Source organism: Anoplopoma fimbria, chromosome 11 (genome assembly GCF_027596085.1).
Source record: "Anoplopoma fimbria isolate UVic2021 breed Golden Eagle Sablefish chromosome 11, Afim_UVic_2022, whole genome shotgun sequence".
Classification (NCBI taxonomy): domain Eukaryota; kingdom Metazoa; phylum Chordata; class Actinopteri; order Perciformes; family Anoplopomatidae; genus Anoplopoma; species Anoplopoma fimbria.
The window spans coordinates 11,104,605-11,122,914 of record NC_072459.1 but is presented as its reverse complement, the minus strand read 5'-3'; the positions used below and the strand labels follow the sequence as shown (position 1 = coordinate 11,122,914).

At 40.3% G+C, this 18,310-nt stretch overlaps 1 protein-coding gene across 1 annotated transcript in view; it reads left to right on the top strand.

The window, feature by feature from the left end:
- The window catches only part of LOC129098182 (ras-related protein Rab-26-like), a 44,535-nt gene that overhangs the window by 730 nt on the left and 25,495 nt on the right, over positions 1-18,310 (top strand). Inside the window, exons 2-3 of the mRNA XM_054607169.1 lie at positions 1,655-1,765; positions 17,462-17,503. Of these exons, the coding sequence (XP_054463144.1) occupies positions 1,655-1,765; positions 17,462-17,503 (153 nt within the window). The remainder of the gene's footprint in view (positions 1-1,654; positions 1,766-17,461; positions 17,504-18,310) is intronic.

Here is an 18,310-nt window from a genome sequence, read left to right as displayed (position 1 = left end):
CTCAGCTTTCACTGGCTTTCGTTTTACAACCCACCTTTCATTCATTATTCATCAGCAGGTTTATTAATGGAGGTCCTGACACCAGCTGTGTCAATAGACGATCGATCATCGTGCCACTGGTTGAATGCGTGTTTTGTCCCTGCAGCACACATCACTGGGTTTGCATCAACAGTGAGCGATGTGTGTGCTTCACACACACCCCCACACCCCCCACCCCCATAGTGGAGAACTGTCACCTCACCACAACACAAACACAGATTCACACCCACTGATTCTCGGTGTGTACTCCTGGCTTCAAGGGACTCGTGCCCTCCTACTCCGTGTTTTTGAAGCAGCTGTTTGATGTGAGTGCATGGAGTCTTTGCGATGCTCCTTTTGCAGAAAAATTGGATTGATTGTGCCATCCAAGCCACTGTGAACTGTAGATATTCTTATTTCTACAGTACACAACATCTTTGCAACCAATAGATTAAGAATTGCAGAAAAAAAAAATGAATTCTTCAGTTTCAACCTGGACTGAAGGATGATATACTGCAACATTACTTCATTAAGTTATGTGATCTACCAAGTAGCAGCATGTTCAGGCAGAAATCCAATAATATTTCCTTCAAATTCTTTCTAGATCTAAATGTTTGATGTTGCAATACTGGATGAAAAAAAGATCTGCAGCTTGTAGGGAACCTTATTACAGAGGGATCTTTGCAAATATTCATCTGTACCGTTTCATTGTGCTATCATTTACTGTTCCCAATGAGTGCTTCTTGGCTTTGAGTCAGTAAGAAAATTGATTGCATTTTATTTATAAAACCCTAAGTGCAGGGAGTGACCAGGTGCCTCCTCCTGCTCACAGCAAACATTGAGCTTATGCAGAGCTGTTTCATGGAGGAGGCACGAGAGAAACAAGAAAACCAGATACAGAGATTAGAGAAAAACAAAGTTGAAACAGGGAGCATAAGAAAACAGAGGGAGAAATCTGCATATATATTACCTTTTGCCACATTTTGTAACTGACCCTATTACATCCCTTCAGTCTTCTTCCTCTGTCTTTGAGCTCCCGTCTGCTTCATCTGTGCACCCAAGAGGGGCTTTTGATTTCCAGGGTCTAGGGCATCACAGTCCCTCAGCTAACAAGATAACAGTAATCACATCAAACCCTTTAACTTCAACCCAGCTCGGAATAAAAACAGAAGCAGCGAAGCTCATTATGTCTGTTTTGTATGTCCATCCATGCGTGCGTGGATGTGCATTAAAGTTGATTACGTTCCCACACTTACAGAAAGGATCTAAGGACATGGACGAGCCATAATGAGCAGTTGCATACTCATTCACATACACCCTCTTCACTGGCCGTGTACCAAAATACCAGGACTAATTTAGCTGAATGATTCAAATGTCCTGTTTTATTTCCCGAGGAAAAACAATTAGACACGGATATAAAATTAAACATATGAGCAAAAGCTCCCTCTTGATTATGCTCCTACATGGTTTAGTTTTTTGCCAGTTATTTCAGTTCTTTCTGACTTTCATCTAATCGACCATGTCATACAGTTTTTTTTTTTCCCCTCACACCTCTGGTTGTAAATTGTTTGTGTATCTCAGTTTGGCCCTCCAGTCATTCCTGTCTGAGTTGTTCCCTCTCGTGTTCTTGTGCAAGGTGATGCTGGTTGGAGACTCTGGTGTTGGGAAAACATGTCTACTGGTCCGTTTTAAAGACGGAGCTTTCCTGGCTGGCAGCTTCATCTCCACTGTGGGCATTGACTTTAGGGTGAGTTAAAATCAATGCAACTAAAAACCAACAATTCTCCCACATGCATGCAAACACTCTTTTCAATTCAATTCAGTTTATTTTGTATAGCCCAGAATCACAAATTACAAATTTGCCTCAGAGGGCTTTACTTGTCAGGTTTAGTACCTTTTTCTGAAAAGGGGCCAGGTATGTACTTCTTTTTTAAAATTCAGTGTCTTTCTATGCCCCCTAGCTATGAGCAGTTCCTGTGTTACACATCTCACAAGATAGGATATTGATTTCTTAAATTAGTTTGACATGCTTTAGTTTTTTAGTCTCTCCGGTTGATAACTGAGTCTCTCGTGTACCAGTTTTTTAGTCCCACATGGACACCCAGGAAAGAACGTGTCCATCTTTTCTAATGATCACACTCAAGGCAACACCCTGACTAAGGACAGCAAAAAAATAGACAGTTGGCTCCCTCCGGCTCTATAGTGACCTCATGCACAGGGTCATATCAGCTACAGGAACAGCCCTGGGTGTTTGATGAACTTCACTTGGCTTTTTCCTGGGCAATTAAATGTTGGAGCGTGTTTTGGTTTCTCAGTCATTGTCTTTTCTAATAGGTCTATATGAATTAAAGGCCTCACACTGACTGGCCTGCAGAAAACCTTAATTTTATAAATGTATTTTACTCTGTTGGCAGTGTGTCCGATAGGCGTTAAGAGCACTGCTGATTTAGCATTTCACTCCTAAAACATTGTCAGACTCACCACGGACAGTTTGAAAATGAAATCAAAATCGATGCAGCACAACCAGAGATACTGTTTTAAAAACCTGGTGCCTACATTAACCACAATGCAACTCGCCTGCCGACATTTGGTCGGAGATTTATGGGAGTTATGCTACTTGCAGCTAATGTAGCCACAAGCTGTTAGCCAAAATCAGAGATGAGGAGTGTGTCACAGAGAGGTGGTGAACTCACTTCTTTCTAACTCAACACTCACAGATTTTCTTTTCATTTTCAAACTTGTAGTCTTCAGGATGAACTGATATGCCTCAAATGACATCACTTGAAGCAATTTTACAGACATGCTACTACCTTAGGAGCCACAAACGTCTTTACACAACTTTTTTCACTAATGCAGTAGTACTCCACAATACCTGTAACAGACTTTGGTGCGTAAAAGCAATCGCAGAGCCTCTCTAATTAATTTCTCTTATATTTTTTGAGTGCCATAGTTTGATGGCGTAGTTGGTGTTAAACACAAGCATTTTACTGCTTACCCACTTCATGACTTGGTTAGTGCTCATCAGTTACTGACTTTTTCCTCCACCCACCTCTTCCACCTGTGATGGTAAAGTAACTCATTTTGAAATGCAACTTACGTGTGTGTGTGTGTGTGTGTGTGTGTGTGTGTGTGTGTGTGTGTGTGTGTGTGTGTGTGTGTGTGTGTGTGTGTGTGTGTGTGTGTGTGTGTGTGTGTGTGTGTGTGTGTTTGTGTGTTTTAAACTAAAGTAACCAACCATTATATAGCCCTGTGAGTGGGTTGGATGAGCTTGTGGGTGGATGAGCAGTTGATTTATTTACTTATGTAACGTCTCTTATAACACTGTCTGTGGTCCCGATGTACATTCGGGCCCATTTAAGCAAAGAATAAGCTTTCATCAGCGATCTCTGCCTGTTTCGTTTACTACAAATGGAGGAAATGTACAAAACTCATAAAGTTTGGTGCTTAGTCAGCTCTTTTGTAATATTGACTTATTATTTAATTGCAGTGTAGCACAGAGCTGTGTGACATAAATAATTTCATTATCATCCTATTTTCTTCTGCATGGCTTCTTGTTCAATGGTTCAGTTTTTCAGTGTAAGTGAAATACTCCACCTCGACTCTAGAGGCTCCTTTCTGAGTCAAACTGTAGAGATAATGAAATATTGTATCTCCCATACATCCACATCGTTCACAAATAAAGAATGACCCAAAAAGGCATCAATCCTCTAAACAGTGTGTTTGAGAAGTTGAGTCAAACATGAAGATCCTCTGTGTTTGTCTTCCCATTGAGGATACACATGGAGACAGGGAGTGATTGGCTTTTATCCCTTTAGTTGGTAGGGAAACAATGTGCTCCGTATGGGGATTTGATTGGGTTCCCACTTCAAAGGATCAAGATGCTAAGGATCACGATATCCCCCCCCTCCCCCCTTGTTTCTTGTAGTCTCATCTCGTTTAAGCCTCAGCATGTTCTCAGGATTACAGAGCTGCACTTGTGCCTGGTGAGGCTTAAAATACACAGAGTCAGAATAAGAAATGGAAATTCATGAACATTGCATTTGATAATAAAATCGCACTTTGAAGGAATTAAAGGCCATACGTTCATAGACAAAGAGTAAAAAAAAAAAACGAGAGGGTACCTAATCCTATTAATTTCATGGAAATTTCACCCTTTTATATTCTGTTTCTTGGTATCATTCTGATTTATTATTATTGCTGAACACTAATGGGAAAGAGGACTGACTCTATATTGCCTTGTGGCACATTAATGACTATGACATATAGACCAAATCAGGTTTATTGGATGTAATTTCACCTCTATAGCTCCCTCAAGAATCATTGCTTATACTACAATGATTATTATCACAGAGTATGTTACGTCTTCTCATTCTAATAAATCTCACTCTGTTGCGTGTAAAGGATGATTGGAACCTGCAGCTAAAATGTAAACCTTTTCATAAGTTCATTTTCACAGAGATTCAATTTTTCTTACATAAAATACTTTTCATAGAAACTGCTCGATAACAAAGAAATGCATGATTGACATTTGAGTGGTAAAAGTAATCATGGTCAGGTTTTTGATCAAAGCAAATTTTTCCACAGAGAACCAGAGAATAAAACACACTTGCCACCCACAATGCAGCATGTCTAGGTCATCAGTTGCCATGGTAATGCAGGTGCTAACCGTTTGGCAAGGTGGAGAGAGGGCAGAGCTGGTCTCTGTGCTTGATTGCGTGGCTCATAAAGTTCTTGGCTTGTGAGGTCATAAGCAGGTTGTGGAAGGCGCCAGGTGACTGTAAATGTCTCAAAATGCAGCTTTTTGCTCTCTTAGTAAAAAGGACCTCTGATATGCTCGTCATGCTCCGGCTTGCTGTTCAATTTGTAGATGGAAATATTGATTTGTAACATGCATGGGAACTCGAACATAAAAATCACACTTCAATGTACTGAGGACATTTCCCAATTTCATTTTGCACACATCTGATCACCTCAGTCACTTTTAAGCTCAAGCTCTGTAGTCTATTTTATGAAATGAATCAGGAGCAGCAGGACGTTATAACCAATTATCTATTAGAAGTTTTTACCAAGGTCTGGCTCTGCAGGGCTGCGATGAACAGATTATTTTCTCTACCACAGAAAAAAAGACACACAGCCTAAAAACAAACTGCACACTTACTGGTCGACTGGATTTTTTTTCACTATAACACTTAGTTATTTAATTTAATTTAGTAGCCTATTCGATATTAGAGACAGTAAACTCATTGAAATACAAAAAGCAATGCCATTAAGAATTGCATTTGGCATTTATATGTAAAAAGCGTCAAAATAAGGGAACTGAAACTTTCCAATCTGAAAGATAAGGAGGTAACAAACACTAAACAGCTGACTAGCGATGACATTGAGTTATTTTATTTACAATTTTTGACTGAAGGTTTTTTTTGACTGAAGGTTGCTTTGGGTCTAGCTACATTATGAAGATGCATTGTGTTCATCAATATTCAATATTTTCCCTACTGTCAAAGAATCCTGTGAAAAGACTAAAACAAACAATGTATTAGTCATTTGTCTAATACTGTACAACTTCCCCACCCACCCTGTCTGTATCACTCAGCTCTATAGCACAGAGAAGTAATCTTTGGTTACATAGAATTTTTATTATTTGGATTTCCGGTTAGAATTTTTTTATGGGATTTGTTGACAAAAATTATACCAATACCAAGTAGTGTGTGTGTGTGTGTGTGTGTGTGTGTGTGTGTGTGTGTGTGTGTGTGTGTGTGTGTGTGTGTGTGTGTGTGTGTGTGTGTGTGTGTGTGTGTGTGTGTGTGTGTGTGTGTGTGTGTGGATTATATAAGTTTTTGAGGCTAATGTGCTACCATTTCCATAAAAACGAATGGGCAAAGAACTAGTATATGGGTGGAACTGTCCCTGGTGCTGAACTCATCCAGACCGGACTTCAACTAAATCTACACGATAGCGTACATGGCTATCATGTCTGTAACCAAACGCTTGAAATATTTGATATGTCGGCCAGCCATCTGAAACTGAGCAATCAGATCTTCACACACTGAGGGACCAAATATAAATATTCCATGTTGTAATTGTACATGCATCATACTTTTCACTTTCCTCCCCAGCACGCTATATTTGGTATTTGGCTAAGAACCATGTGCAATGTGTTGTTGATTCATTTAAAACTAATAGCCTGAAAACAAATCTCATAATGAGTCCCTAATGTTAATTACTGAAAAACATTAATGGCAACTTCACAAAGGATTCTTTCTCCATTACTGTGGTTAAAATGTCTTCATTTTTTTAAACAAAGCTGGAAGAGCAATTTCTTTAAGAGTCAAACAGAGGACTATTAAAAGGAGAAAAAGTGAGAGAAGGAAATCCTATCGGGGAGAAGCAGAAATAAAAAATGCTCAGAGGGGGAAGCCAATTAACAGTATAACTTCCTCTCATTTCCGATGAGGTGGAAAAACAACCTTTCTCTCTCTCTCTCTCTCCATCTTCACAATCTACCTCGCCTTGTGACACCAGAGAGAAGTCAGTTTTCAATCCATTGGCTGACGTAAATGCAACAGTGGGGAGAAGAGCAGCACTTCTCACCCCCGCTGAGAGTCAAGGGAGCTGCTCCCAGCTGTCAGTTTGTCTGCTGTGCCCCGAGTGACAGACCTCTTATGCAACCACAGATTTCACCTCCCCTGCGCCTTTTGGCTGGTTTGAGTTTGAATGATGCCTGAAGATACATCATCATACTTTGGGCTCTTCAGCCTCTAGGGATGGCAATTTCAGTCTGTTGGTTCCTCAGTTATCCTTTTTCCAAGGGTGGTCGCACAGACTTGACGTGGAATCATGACAAGGAAACGTTTGGATCTTTTATACGTGCAGAAAACATTCTCAAAGGTCCTTAAAGTTTTCCATTTTCTCCGCCCATCAGAGTTGTCAGAAAATTTTGGATGTGCATGGGCAGGAGAAAACCTGCTGCACGGAACCCCGCAATGGGCCGTGTTTGGTGGTGTTACATCACATTGGAAGTGCCGACACTCGCGGACATGTGGCCAACATGAACCGCCCTTTCGGTTGGACATTTGTGGTTTTGAGTGAGATGTTTGTTATTAAAAAACTTCGTCATCTTCAGTCCTTGTTTGCATCTTGTTTGGTTTATTTGTGTAACACTCTGGTTTATCTTCAAAATGGTTTCTATCCTCTTTGATACGACCCAAGGTTTTCAAAAGTCCTTCATTATACCTGTGTCTGAGGTAATGTGTATTACTCAGCCTTCTTGTTATAGTCGGTTCAAGCAGAAAAATGCTTTTCTCTTCTCTCTTTGTGTCATTCTGGAGCTTAAGTGCTTGGACCGTGTTTATGAATTTACATGGCACCCTCTCTGAATAAGATGCATGACCACCCTTGACCTCAGTGACAGTCCCCTTCCCTGCTCCAGCATGATGTGTGAACAAAATGTGAAATAGCTCAAATTGGCATGTGATGCACGCCACAATATTCAAATTTCCCCAATGAATTAGACACAGATATCCCCCCCGAGGATGAACAGATATCTGACATTCTGGAGATGTAGTCAGTTATCACAGACCACACTCTGCAGCCCAAGAAGTATGAAACGGCACAACCCTGCCTCCCTTCTCCAATGATTTACTCCAAGCACTCTATCTAGGAGTGGGACATAAAATGTCACTGACAGGTTTAAGACACATGGATCACACCTGGCATACTAATTCATCTCACCCTGTTTGTAGTCTGTATTTCCCGCAAGACCTTTTATGAGTGATCTGAGAGCAACTGTGCTTCACATGTCAGATTTAGGGTGTGGTGAGGGTTGTTGTTTTTAGCCTAGCTAGTGGCTCGAGGGATGGCAATGTCAGTCAGTCAGTCAGTCGGTTAGTGCACTACTATGGTTCAGACTCCGATATCTCCAGAACTACACGATGGATTGCCATCAGATTTTCCACAGGCATTCATGTTCCCCAGAGGAGAATTCTTACTGACTTTGGTGATCCTCTGACTTTTTCTCTAGTGACACCATTAGGTTGGCATTTGTGATCTTCTTTCAATCAACAACGTATATACATAATACATCAATGCTTGTAATATCCTGAAATAATACCGGCCTTCACTATCCCCTCGCCACTTAGGTTCCTATTTCCACTCATGACACCCTGACCCCTGTGTATCACAAGTTGAAGCCTGTAAAATCAAGTTTCACACATAACTGACAGCCCCATTGATTCATATTTCTCTTCCCTCTGATGTTATTTTTGGGTGTGATTAGTATGTATGTGGGGGTGGGGGCTGTGAATCAGGCAACTGCAAAATGTTCACTCAACATTTCAGTTCACCTTGAAGTGAGATACATTAGAGCACTAAAAGAGGCATTCAAAATAAATGTGGACATTTTTTTCCTTGAGCCTCCGGAACCCTGAGCATGACAACATGCTCACTCTCATCCTAATTAATCAGGATCAAATCCTAGTCACGCTAATAGAAGGTTTTCCTTTCCCAATAAGAGGACACCTGCTCGGAATTCACTTGTCATGTAGTTTTGTATTGTAATTAATGAAGCATAAAGCTGATACAGCCGTTTCTGAAGTGTTGTAGTTGCTTATTTGTCCAATGTCCTTCATTGTCTTGGTTGAACTGACAAGTGTGATTTGTTGCCATTAGCACTGACTGATTTATAAGTTATCTATTTATTAAAAGGATAGTGTGAAATTGAGTCTAGTCTTAATATGCAGGCAATGCTCAAGATTGTCGTCATAAGTATGTGTGTGCATAACCCTGGCGGTGAGGATGGTCGTGTTCCACTTGCTAAAGCAAACAAGAATGAGATGAGACAGAGGCAGCAGCAGAAAAAAAAATATTCTTGTCACAACGTGCTATAATGATGAACTCAGTCACCTTTTAAAAGGTATTTTGATATACATAGAAGATGGTAGCAGGCTTTTTCTATGCATCTCATTTACATTTACATTTACATTTAGCTTTTAGTTTGTTTGGATCCATCAAGATGGGGGGGAAATACTTAGACTTCCTCATCTGTGAATTCTCCCCTCTCTCCATAAATATAAAGTTCTGCAGTACACCGGTAATGTAATCTATAGTGTATATGTACCTAATATAGCCCGATTCATTCATGAGCAGGGCCAGTGTTATCGCCAGATTTTAGCTCATCACATTTTAGCTCATTGGTGACAGACTGTTCAAATTAAGAAACTAAATTTGATGTTCATAATACCGTGTTGCCCACAACTCACACTTCAAATGTACTGTTTAATATGCCTCTGAATTAAAAAAATTTAAAGGCTGCATTTTATTTTCAAACTAAATCAGTTCCCCAAAAAGAGAAAATATAGTGCAATGAAACGGCAGGCAGACGTTTCACTGCGCAACCAACGAATCCTACTCATTGTACCTTGTACACTCACACTCTTTCCTCACAATAAAATCTACAAAGGATGCGGTGAATTTAATATTCAAGGAGGCAACAAATGTCTGTGTTCGAGAGCTGTAACTTCACATTGCACCATGATTGCCGATGTTCTTTGCCGAACCACCTGCAATTGAAGCTGTAAACATTGATTTCTTGCCTGACCTCCGACCCCATAATGCTGAGCCAATCATCCCATCTAGACATGCGATTCATCACAAAGGTTGTATTACCTTTGGTGCGGTCAACCTCTAGTGAACAGGTTTTTGTGGTTGCACTGGATGACTGAGCCCTTGTTGTGTGGTCAATAGCATTGATAACAGTTTAGTTGCTAAACAGGCTGAAAATGTATTAGATAGTGAATTCACTGATCGCAGCTGAGCTGGGATGAGGATTTTCTATATACAGACTATCAATAGATTGCTGATGACGAATGTCTGTCTGTCTTGTGTGAAATCAGGAAGTGATATACTGGTGTGGTTTCCGTTCAATTCCATTCGGTCACACATATAGCGGCACATTTAGTGGCTGTCAATGACACAAACACACACACACACACATATGCACACACAGTATACAAACCCACACTGCTAACAATGCTCAACAGATGTGGCAAATATTAATGAACCAGGGGAGATCCAAGCAGGCAGCTCTTGTTATACATCTGTCTCTCTCTTCTGACTATAGCCAGACATTGTTAGCGGCCTCTCTTACATCACTGTTGGCAAATAATGTTTGTGAAAACTGGCACGGTCTGCTGAATAGTCACCATGTTTTAGGATGCAGGCGATCTGTTTGAATGCAGGCAGGCAGCTCTCTGTAAAGCTCAAAAGTGATTTGCTCCAATGCATGCAGTGTGGAAAAGAGGGCTTCAAAGATAAACTGCCAAGCTGAAGCAGGCAAATAACTGAGCACCTACAGTTGGTGTGTTCATGTGTGGAATGGAGCTGCAAACATTGGTCGACTAATCCGCAACGAATTTGCAAAGCATTAGTGGTTTAATCGTTCTTTGCGCAAAAATGCTGCAATTGGTTGCTGGTTTTTAAATTATAGAATTTGCGGATATTATTTTTTTTATCTTGCATTATAGTAAATTACAGTCGTGGAAAGTAACTAAGTACATAAGTAAGTACATAAGTACACTTTACCCTCAGCATTTCCATTTTATACTACTTTGTACTTATACTCCCATCACATTTATCTATTTTTCACAGAAGATAATTGTCTCATTTATCAATAATAAAGACAGTTGTCAGTTGCAGCCCTACTGTGGAACACACCACATAGAACTCAAACACACACACACACACACACACACACGCATACAGGGAGACACTCATGCAGGCTGAGTGAGCCATCATCCTTCGAACCATTGACTCACGAGCCAGTCCATCCTTAGTGATATCGCTCTGAAATAGATTAAATTAGAACGAGCGTGATGTGAATCATATTCTCTTTACTTTCATCTGTGACTGGAAAAGACTCAACTTGTGTCTGTTTGTGTGTTTGTATGTGTGTGTGTGTGTGTGTGTGTGTGTGTGTGTGTGTGTGTGTGTGTGTGTGTGTGTGTGTGTGTGTGTGTGTGTGTGTGTGTGTGTGTGTGTGTGTGTGTGTGTGTGTGTGTGTGTGTCTACATAATACACCCCCAAACACTCACTGCACTGTAGGTTGCCTATTGCATGGTAGCTGACGTGTTATGTTGGAGACTTTTTAGAGAACATTAATAAACGATGCATTTTCAAGTGTTTGTTTAGTGGCTGAAAGTCTCTTTGTTCAGACAAACATGAGGTCATCATCTTCAGACAGCTTGTTTTGAGAGAGTGACTCATGCAACAAGTGGATGTTAGTCATCGCATAAGTTCTGCGCCTCAGTTGGAAAACTAGATGCACTCTGGTAAAAGTGAATTTACATACTTTTCATTTCAGTCACCCAGTGGTTGATTTTCGTCATGTACAAATTTATCGGGTATTTTTTATTAAAGTTTAAGATCAGCAGGAGTCAAAATCAAGGTTGTGAAAAAAGCAGAGAGGAGGAGGTCGTTGATTTGATGAGGTGAAGCATGCTGATGTAGTTATGTGTGATTGTCTATTGACAAAAGGCTGATCCAATGAATGAATGCTTCAATTATATTATAGCTTAGTGTTCCGATGCTGAGGAGACGGAAGAGTGTGCAACTGAATGCTTTTCTGTGTTTGCCTGTAGATATTGTACCCGTAGTCTTTCTGGACATTTTAGGAATTTAAAGAAATGAAAGTCTTAAATACCGTAAATTATCCATGTCTAACCACGACTTACACACTTTAAATGTGTTTCTAGAGAGAAAAGTTGCGGATAGCACCATATGAGTCTAAGTGTTTGTGATGCACATTTCATAGAGCAAGCACTGAAAAGAGATGGGAAATAAGACAGCAGGGAGAGAGGCAGCTCTGGCATGTGAGGGGACGATAAAGGACCCATCATAAGAATCAGGCTCTGACTCGATGATTACATCTTCTTCTTCTGAAAGCTTTCACTCCTTTTTAAAACCTCTATCCTTGTATCCTCACACATGTCTATCTGTCTTTCACTTTCCTGTGTTTCCTGCTTCTATACATTTTATGTATTATGAATAGTTATATTTTCTAGAGCTAATGGCTGACTAAGTTCTCCATTATCTACTCTCTCCCGCCTGCCAGCCTGCCTTCTCTGAGTGGGTGCAATTAAAGTGCCAAGCTTCATCATGCCATCAAGTGGCAGTGGTGTTTTTTTCCTGCTTGAAAATTGAGTTGAATTAAATTAAAATGAAGTTGGAGTTACAATGAGAGCCTGAGGCACAGTTGGACACACAAAAAAGGGGGCGATACATGTGTGTGTATAAGTGACCTTAACGTTTAGCCATTTTGCTGGATTGTGAGTAATTGTTTTTGTGTGTCTAATTCTATAATTAGGGGTGAGCTGTTCTAGTTTGTTGATATACGAGCCTCAGCCCTTATTAAAAGTTGTCAAGCATTCAGTTTCGTCCAAGTGAGTGTGACAGTGTGTACATGCACATGTGAGTGTGTGTGTGTGTGTGTGTGTGTGTGTGTGTGTGTGTGTGTGTGTGTGTGTGTGTGTGTGTGTGTGTGTGTGTGTGTGTGTGTGTGTGTGTGTGTGTGTGTGTGTGTGTGTATTGGATGGGGGTTCATTTCTGCCTAGGGAGATGTTTGTAATTAATGAAAAGCAGCTTTGCCACCTGCTGCCTTAATGTCACTGAGACCTAGAGAGGCGAGCCCTGAGGAGCTCCATGAATATTTAACCATGGCATGAAAGAGGAGGGAAGTGACTTGTTGGAATATGGGGAGCATGGCTGGATGAATCTGATGAAAGATAGAAATAATAAAGTATTTTGTTCAACAGAGATCCCTGTACCAAGAAACAGAAGATGAGGAGGATAAAGGGGTGAATAAGATGCCTGCAATTTACAATTTTCTGCCTTGAATTTCACTTAATTTTTAAGTGGTGTTCTCTCGTTTCACAAACTCATTTCACAGCTGAAACTGTGAAAGGTAATACAAATGATAATAAATAAATAAAAAACAATACAAATAGTGCATAATAAACAAGCAGATGAAATCATGGATCCATTACAATTATTTTTTTATTGTAAAAGAAAACTCAAATAATTTATTCAGCTAGAAAAAAGACAAATTTCCCCAAACCACAAGTTCCCCATTTTACATATAGCATGATGCCAATTTTCTCATTTTTGTAAAACTTTTGTGCAAAACTCGAATCCTTTCACTTCAGGTTGCATGGGGACACTATTTTCTTATTCTGGACCAAACTGAGAGGGAGGGCAGAGCAGAGAGAGAGGATGAAGCTCTCCTGCTCTACCAGCACTGTGGTATCATAGAAATGAATGAGGAAGCCTGCGTCTTTGCAGCAATGCAGTTGTCTTTGTCTCTTTCTTTTACAACTTCACCAGGTCAAAGGTGAAAAAGTCAATAACAGGAAGGTTCTGGCTATTACACTCACAACACAGTCAGAGGTGTTATGGGGAAGCAGACTTTGCTTCTTAAAGCTAGCTAATAAAGCCTCTATTTTAAAACGCATTGAGGAAATGGAGCCAAATTAACGTCATAGAAACAAAATATTAAAACTAAACAAACAAAAGTAACAATACAAGTAAAAACGTGACACCAAAAACTATTGAACGTATTTTCATTCATTTATTTTGATCATTTCCAACAAAGCGTAGAGGCAATTATCGCCAGTTGAAACCATTGATACCACATTACCCAAGGTCAGCAAGTAGCCCATCAGTGAATGAATCCCATAGCGTCTATAGGTGGCATTATTGCTGGGTCTGGTATAATGTGATTTATTGTGCTGCCTTTGTCTCCAAAATAATACCCATCTTAATTAAAAGTATTTGTGAAAGAGTTTAGTGGTTTAAAAATGCTGACGAGGCTGATTCCGGAGCCCGAGAGAGGAGAGAAGAGGAGAGGCCATATTTAAACAATAATGTATCACAGGAGGTTTGACTACCAGTTACTGTAGAAAAGGAAATGTCTGTTATCAGCCTCTTGTAATACAGCAGTGAAAGCATCTGCTTTATTTACCTACTGTCATCATATCAAAAAGATTCTAATTCTCACATTGTGTCTGACTGCAATAATAATTACTTTATATTACGACATAATGATGGCCATAAGCTTCATTAATGCAGGCTGTGAGCTACTGTTGGCCCTGTGGTTCAGTACATATGGTACTTGATAGGATCATTTGGCCTCATTCAAGTTCCTGACATCCAATTACATGTCCACTTGATGTTGAGTCATGACCGTATACAGTTGGAGGCTAATCATGATCTGAATCTGGGCTGACGGTCTCGAATGGCTCCATGTTTGGAAAGACGTGCTCCTTTCTTGCAGATATGGCCAAATATTTCCTCAAGAGTGCTATAAAAATAAGATTGTGTGTAAGTAAAAGGAAGATGGACAAGGTGGGAATGTAAAAGGTTAAAGATGGTTGGGAATGCTTTATGATTGGTGTTAAATATTTTTGATAAGCATGACCATAAATACTTTAAGACTGCAGAATTTGCGATTTATAGGATTTTTGCAGATGTGAGGACAGATCTTAATTTATAGGTTTTTAATTCACTGGATTGGCCAAAAATTAAACATTACTATCCTGTAATTTTAACATTTAGATTTTTCGGGAAAATGTACTACTGTTTATAATGAAATTAATCTTTTTAAATGCCACAAACTGTTATGCCCACCATATAGTTTGACTGATAAAATGAGTGCCCTTCTGTGGGCGGGAAGAGGTTGAACGTCTTAGTGGGTACAGAAGTGTTTGCATATGTCTGTGTCAGCATGACTTAGAAAACTTGACAGCTGGGAGTTGGGTTGACTACAGAGTAGAGCTCTGCCTCTCTCCTTGCCCTCAGTTCTTAACTACTTTCATCCATTGCTTGGATTCCTGACGTGTCAGTTGAGGCCAGGCAGCCGTATGCACCATTAGGCTCCCAGAATGAAAGAAAAGACATCCAGAAATGGCGCCATACAGCCTCTCTCTCTCATTCTTTTTTATCAGTACAGTGAATTTGTCTCGTACACAGCCTTTTTGTGGCCATCATGCTCCTCTTATTTGCCTCACACCACTGCCGTTAATGTTTTATTGGCTCACACTTCACAGACCCTCTGACAGCTCCTTGTGCATATGTAATTTATGTTCCCTGTGAAGTGCTGTTAGCATTATTCTGAAGGCCTATTGACTGTACCTTCTCGCTCATGTACCTTTTTAGGAGGAAAGATTAAATAGCTAACACCCAGTGTCTGACTGTAGAACAGTTTATGTTTGAGGATGTGTTCAGTTTGAAGGGTGTTCGGCATTTTTGCTCAGGAAATGAAACTGACCTGAACGTGGTGCAAGCCTCTTAGCCGTACATTGTAACTACACACAGCTGAGCTGTGTCAGCTGGTAAGATGTTGAAGCTTGAAGAAGTTATGAAAGTCAAAGGGAGATGGTGTTCCTGGAAGTGTGATTGACAGTTTGTAATCTACAATACCTTAATTCCTCTTTTTTCCACAGTAGACTAAGTCATATAAGCTGCTCAGATACTTTTTTATCCTGCTCAGTCCACACTCTCTGTGCTCATGAAATCTGGTTATTATGTCCTGGTTCTGGCTGATTTCTAGTAATTCCTCTGAACAAATTCAACATAATTATCAGTGTAATCAAGTAAAAATAACCACCCAAAATCCTCAAGGTGCTATCTTGAGTCTCTTTTTCTGGGTCACTAAATATTTATGAAGCCTCCGAGCACATTGTTGTTTTTTTAGCAGCAGCAACAACAACAACGACTGGGAGGAAGTCTTTTGAGACTCTGATTCCTATCAGAGCACACTTACAAACTGCAGCTTGACTTGTTCGTGAATATGTATGAGATTCCTCCTTTGTGACTGTCAGGAAGGTGAATCAACCAAGCACGTCAACAAAGACCATATCTATTTAGAAGTGCTCAGATTAGTAGCATCTTGTCGGGGTTGAATATCTTTTCTTTCTCCTCGGGGATCGAGGAATTAGAAGGTCAGCAGCGCCTCTCAGGAATAACTCAGAGGTGATGACGGTGGGGATGAGGGCTTTGGAGTGTGACACCAGGTGATGTTATCCACATTGGTGTACTTGGAGGTCAATATGTGGGTCACTGAAGAACATCTTGACCCCTTATTTTCTACCACAGTCATCAGCTTACGAAAAATGAGAATGCATTTGGTGAAATAGATATGATGATATTATAAGTATTTCCCCTAGAACTCAGAGAATTAGTTGATGAGTTAATCTGTCCATTTACAGAAATTTAAGTCAACTATTTGACTTATCATCGACTTTCATCGTTCCGGTCATTTTCCCAATACTTTGGTTAATGACCGAATGTCTGCAAAACAAGATATTCCCATCGGCCTCAGCTGTACTATGTTTACGTCTGATAGCAAATGTTAGCATGCTGTCTAAACTTAGATGGCCAACAACATAAACATACAAGCTAGGTATGTCATTGCAAGCATGTTAGCATGAGTATTTAGTATTTGCCTAATACAACATCATATAACTGCTAGCATGTTCAAGCAAAAATGCCAATCATTCTCTGTTTCTGCTTCTCAAATGTGAGGAGTTGCTGTTATCCTGTCCTATATATGGCTCAGGGAATTTTAAATCTCTGATATGCTATGAACAAAATACTTGTTAATAAATCAAGGAAATAATCAGCACATTAATTGATAATCAAAATAGTCATCAGTCGCATCCCTAATGTCCTCCACACACAGGGAAAGCTGTGGAAGTGTTGCAGTGGTCCTACAGTGTAGATTAGATGGAAGTAATTGTCCTCTAGTTGTTTGACCAGGAGTGACGTTGGTCAATGAGGTTAAAGGTCGAGGGCACAAGGCAGGTTCATACCTCAGAGCTGACTTATCTGTCTGACTCTTTTTAATAGGCAGCTGTGTAAATGGGCTACAGGGACTCGCCAGCCCAATTTGTACTGTGATGTTTGTTACAAAGCAATGGTTTTCATTGCATATAGTCCCTCCTGCCATCATTCAGACTGAATTTAATTTGATGGCAGGTCGTTTAACCTTTGTGCATCTAGCTCTCTGACCTGGGAAACTGCACGTCCATTTGGCTGAGCCTCACTCTGCTCTGTGGTAGAGCAGATTGAAGCCGAGATCAGAGGAATGTCTTTCTGAGATGTCGAGAAGGGGGGAGGCGAGGAGAGTAGAGGGCTTAATCCTCTGGAGGAAAGAGGCGAGGCTTCATCAAAGGGGGCCAAAGTGAGGTGGAGACATGCAATATTGATGGAGAGAGGAGCGTGTGTCTAGTAGATGAGAGGAAGAGTGCATCCAGCCAGGTGTCTGACCACAAATTGACGCACACACACACACACCTGTGGTTGTTTTTTCTACACAATGAAGAACTTGTTTCTTGTTGGGAAACGTGTTTAAATTTAGGCACTGTCACTTATGATTTCTTGCTTTCATTTCCAGAATAAAGTCCTGAACATTGATGGAGTCAAAGTGAAGCTCCAGGTAAGAACTTAAGTTTATCCTGGCAATCATCAACAACTGCTCCTACACTGTTTGTTGAGGTTTCGTCAAGAGAAACGGTGTCTGCTAAATAAGAATCAGGCTCTAACCCCTTTGGCATTGTAGCCACCTGTCATATCCTGTTTCCAACACCACCTGTCTCCACGATAAATCCTATTTTAACTTTGGCAGTGACTTATTTTAACGTGATGCAAGTGGCTAATGGCACAAGATGTAAAGTAAAGATCTGTCTGTGGCCTTGTTTTGTGAGGAAATAAATTATCTTGATGCAAAAAGCCTCTAAAAGAGATTTAGGGTTTATTCATCTCCATGATGTTTTTCCATTAGGCACGATTCCACACTTCATTCACTATTTCAACTGGTGCTCATACTGAGAACAACTCAGCATTGTTGTATGTTTGCTATTTTCTCACAGAGCTAGTAATCATATGAATCATCCCTAATGATCTGAATTAGGGGTTGATGGAGGCTGATGGAGTGGGCCTTTGCTCTGTAATGTATTCATTTGAGCTTAATTGGCTCAAAGTCAGTTTGCTGAACACCATGCAGCCTAGAAATAGAGAGAGGGAGCGATATTTTTCTTCCAGTAATTGGCATCCTTCATTACTGCAACTTGGATCTGGGGGGGGGATGGTTGCCCTAGGGTTTAATCTGGAGACAGAACCAGCAAGAAAGTTTACACATCTCAGGAAGAAAAAGATGAAAAGAGGGTCCAGAAAAAATACTGAAAAATCTTCAAAAAACTAGTAATAACTGCAGTCAAACCTGCATAGGTCTGCTAAGGACAGA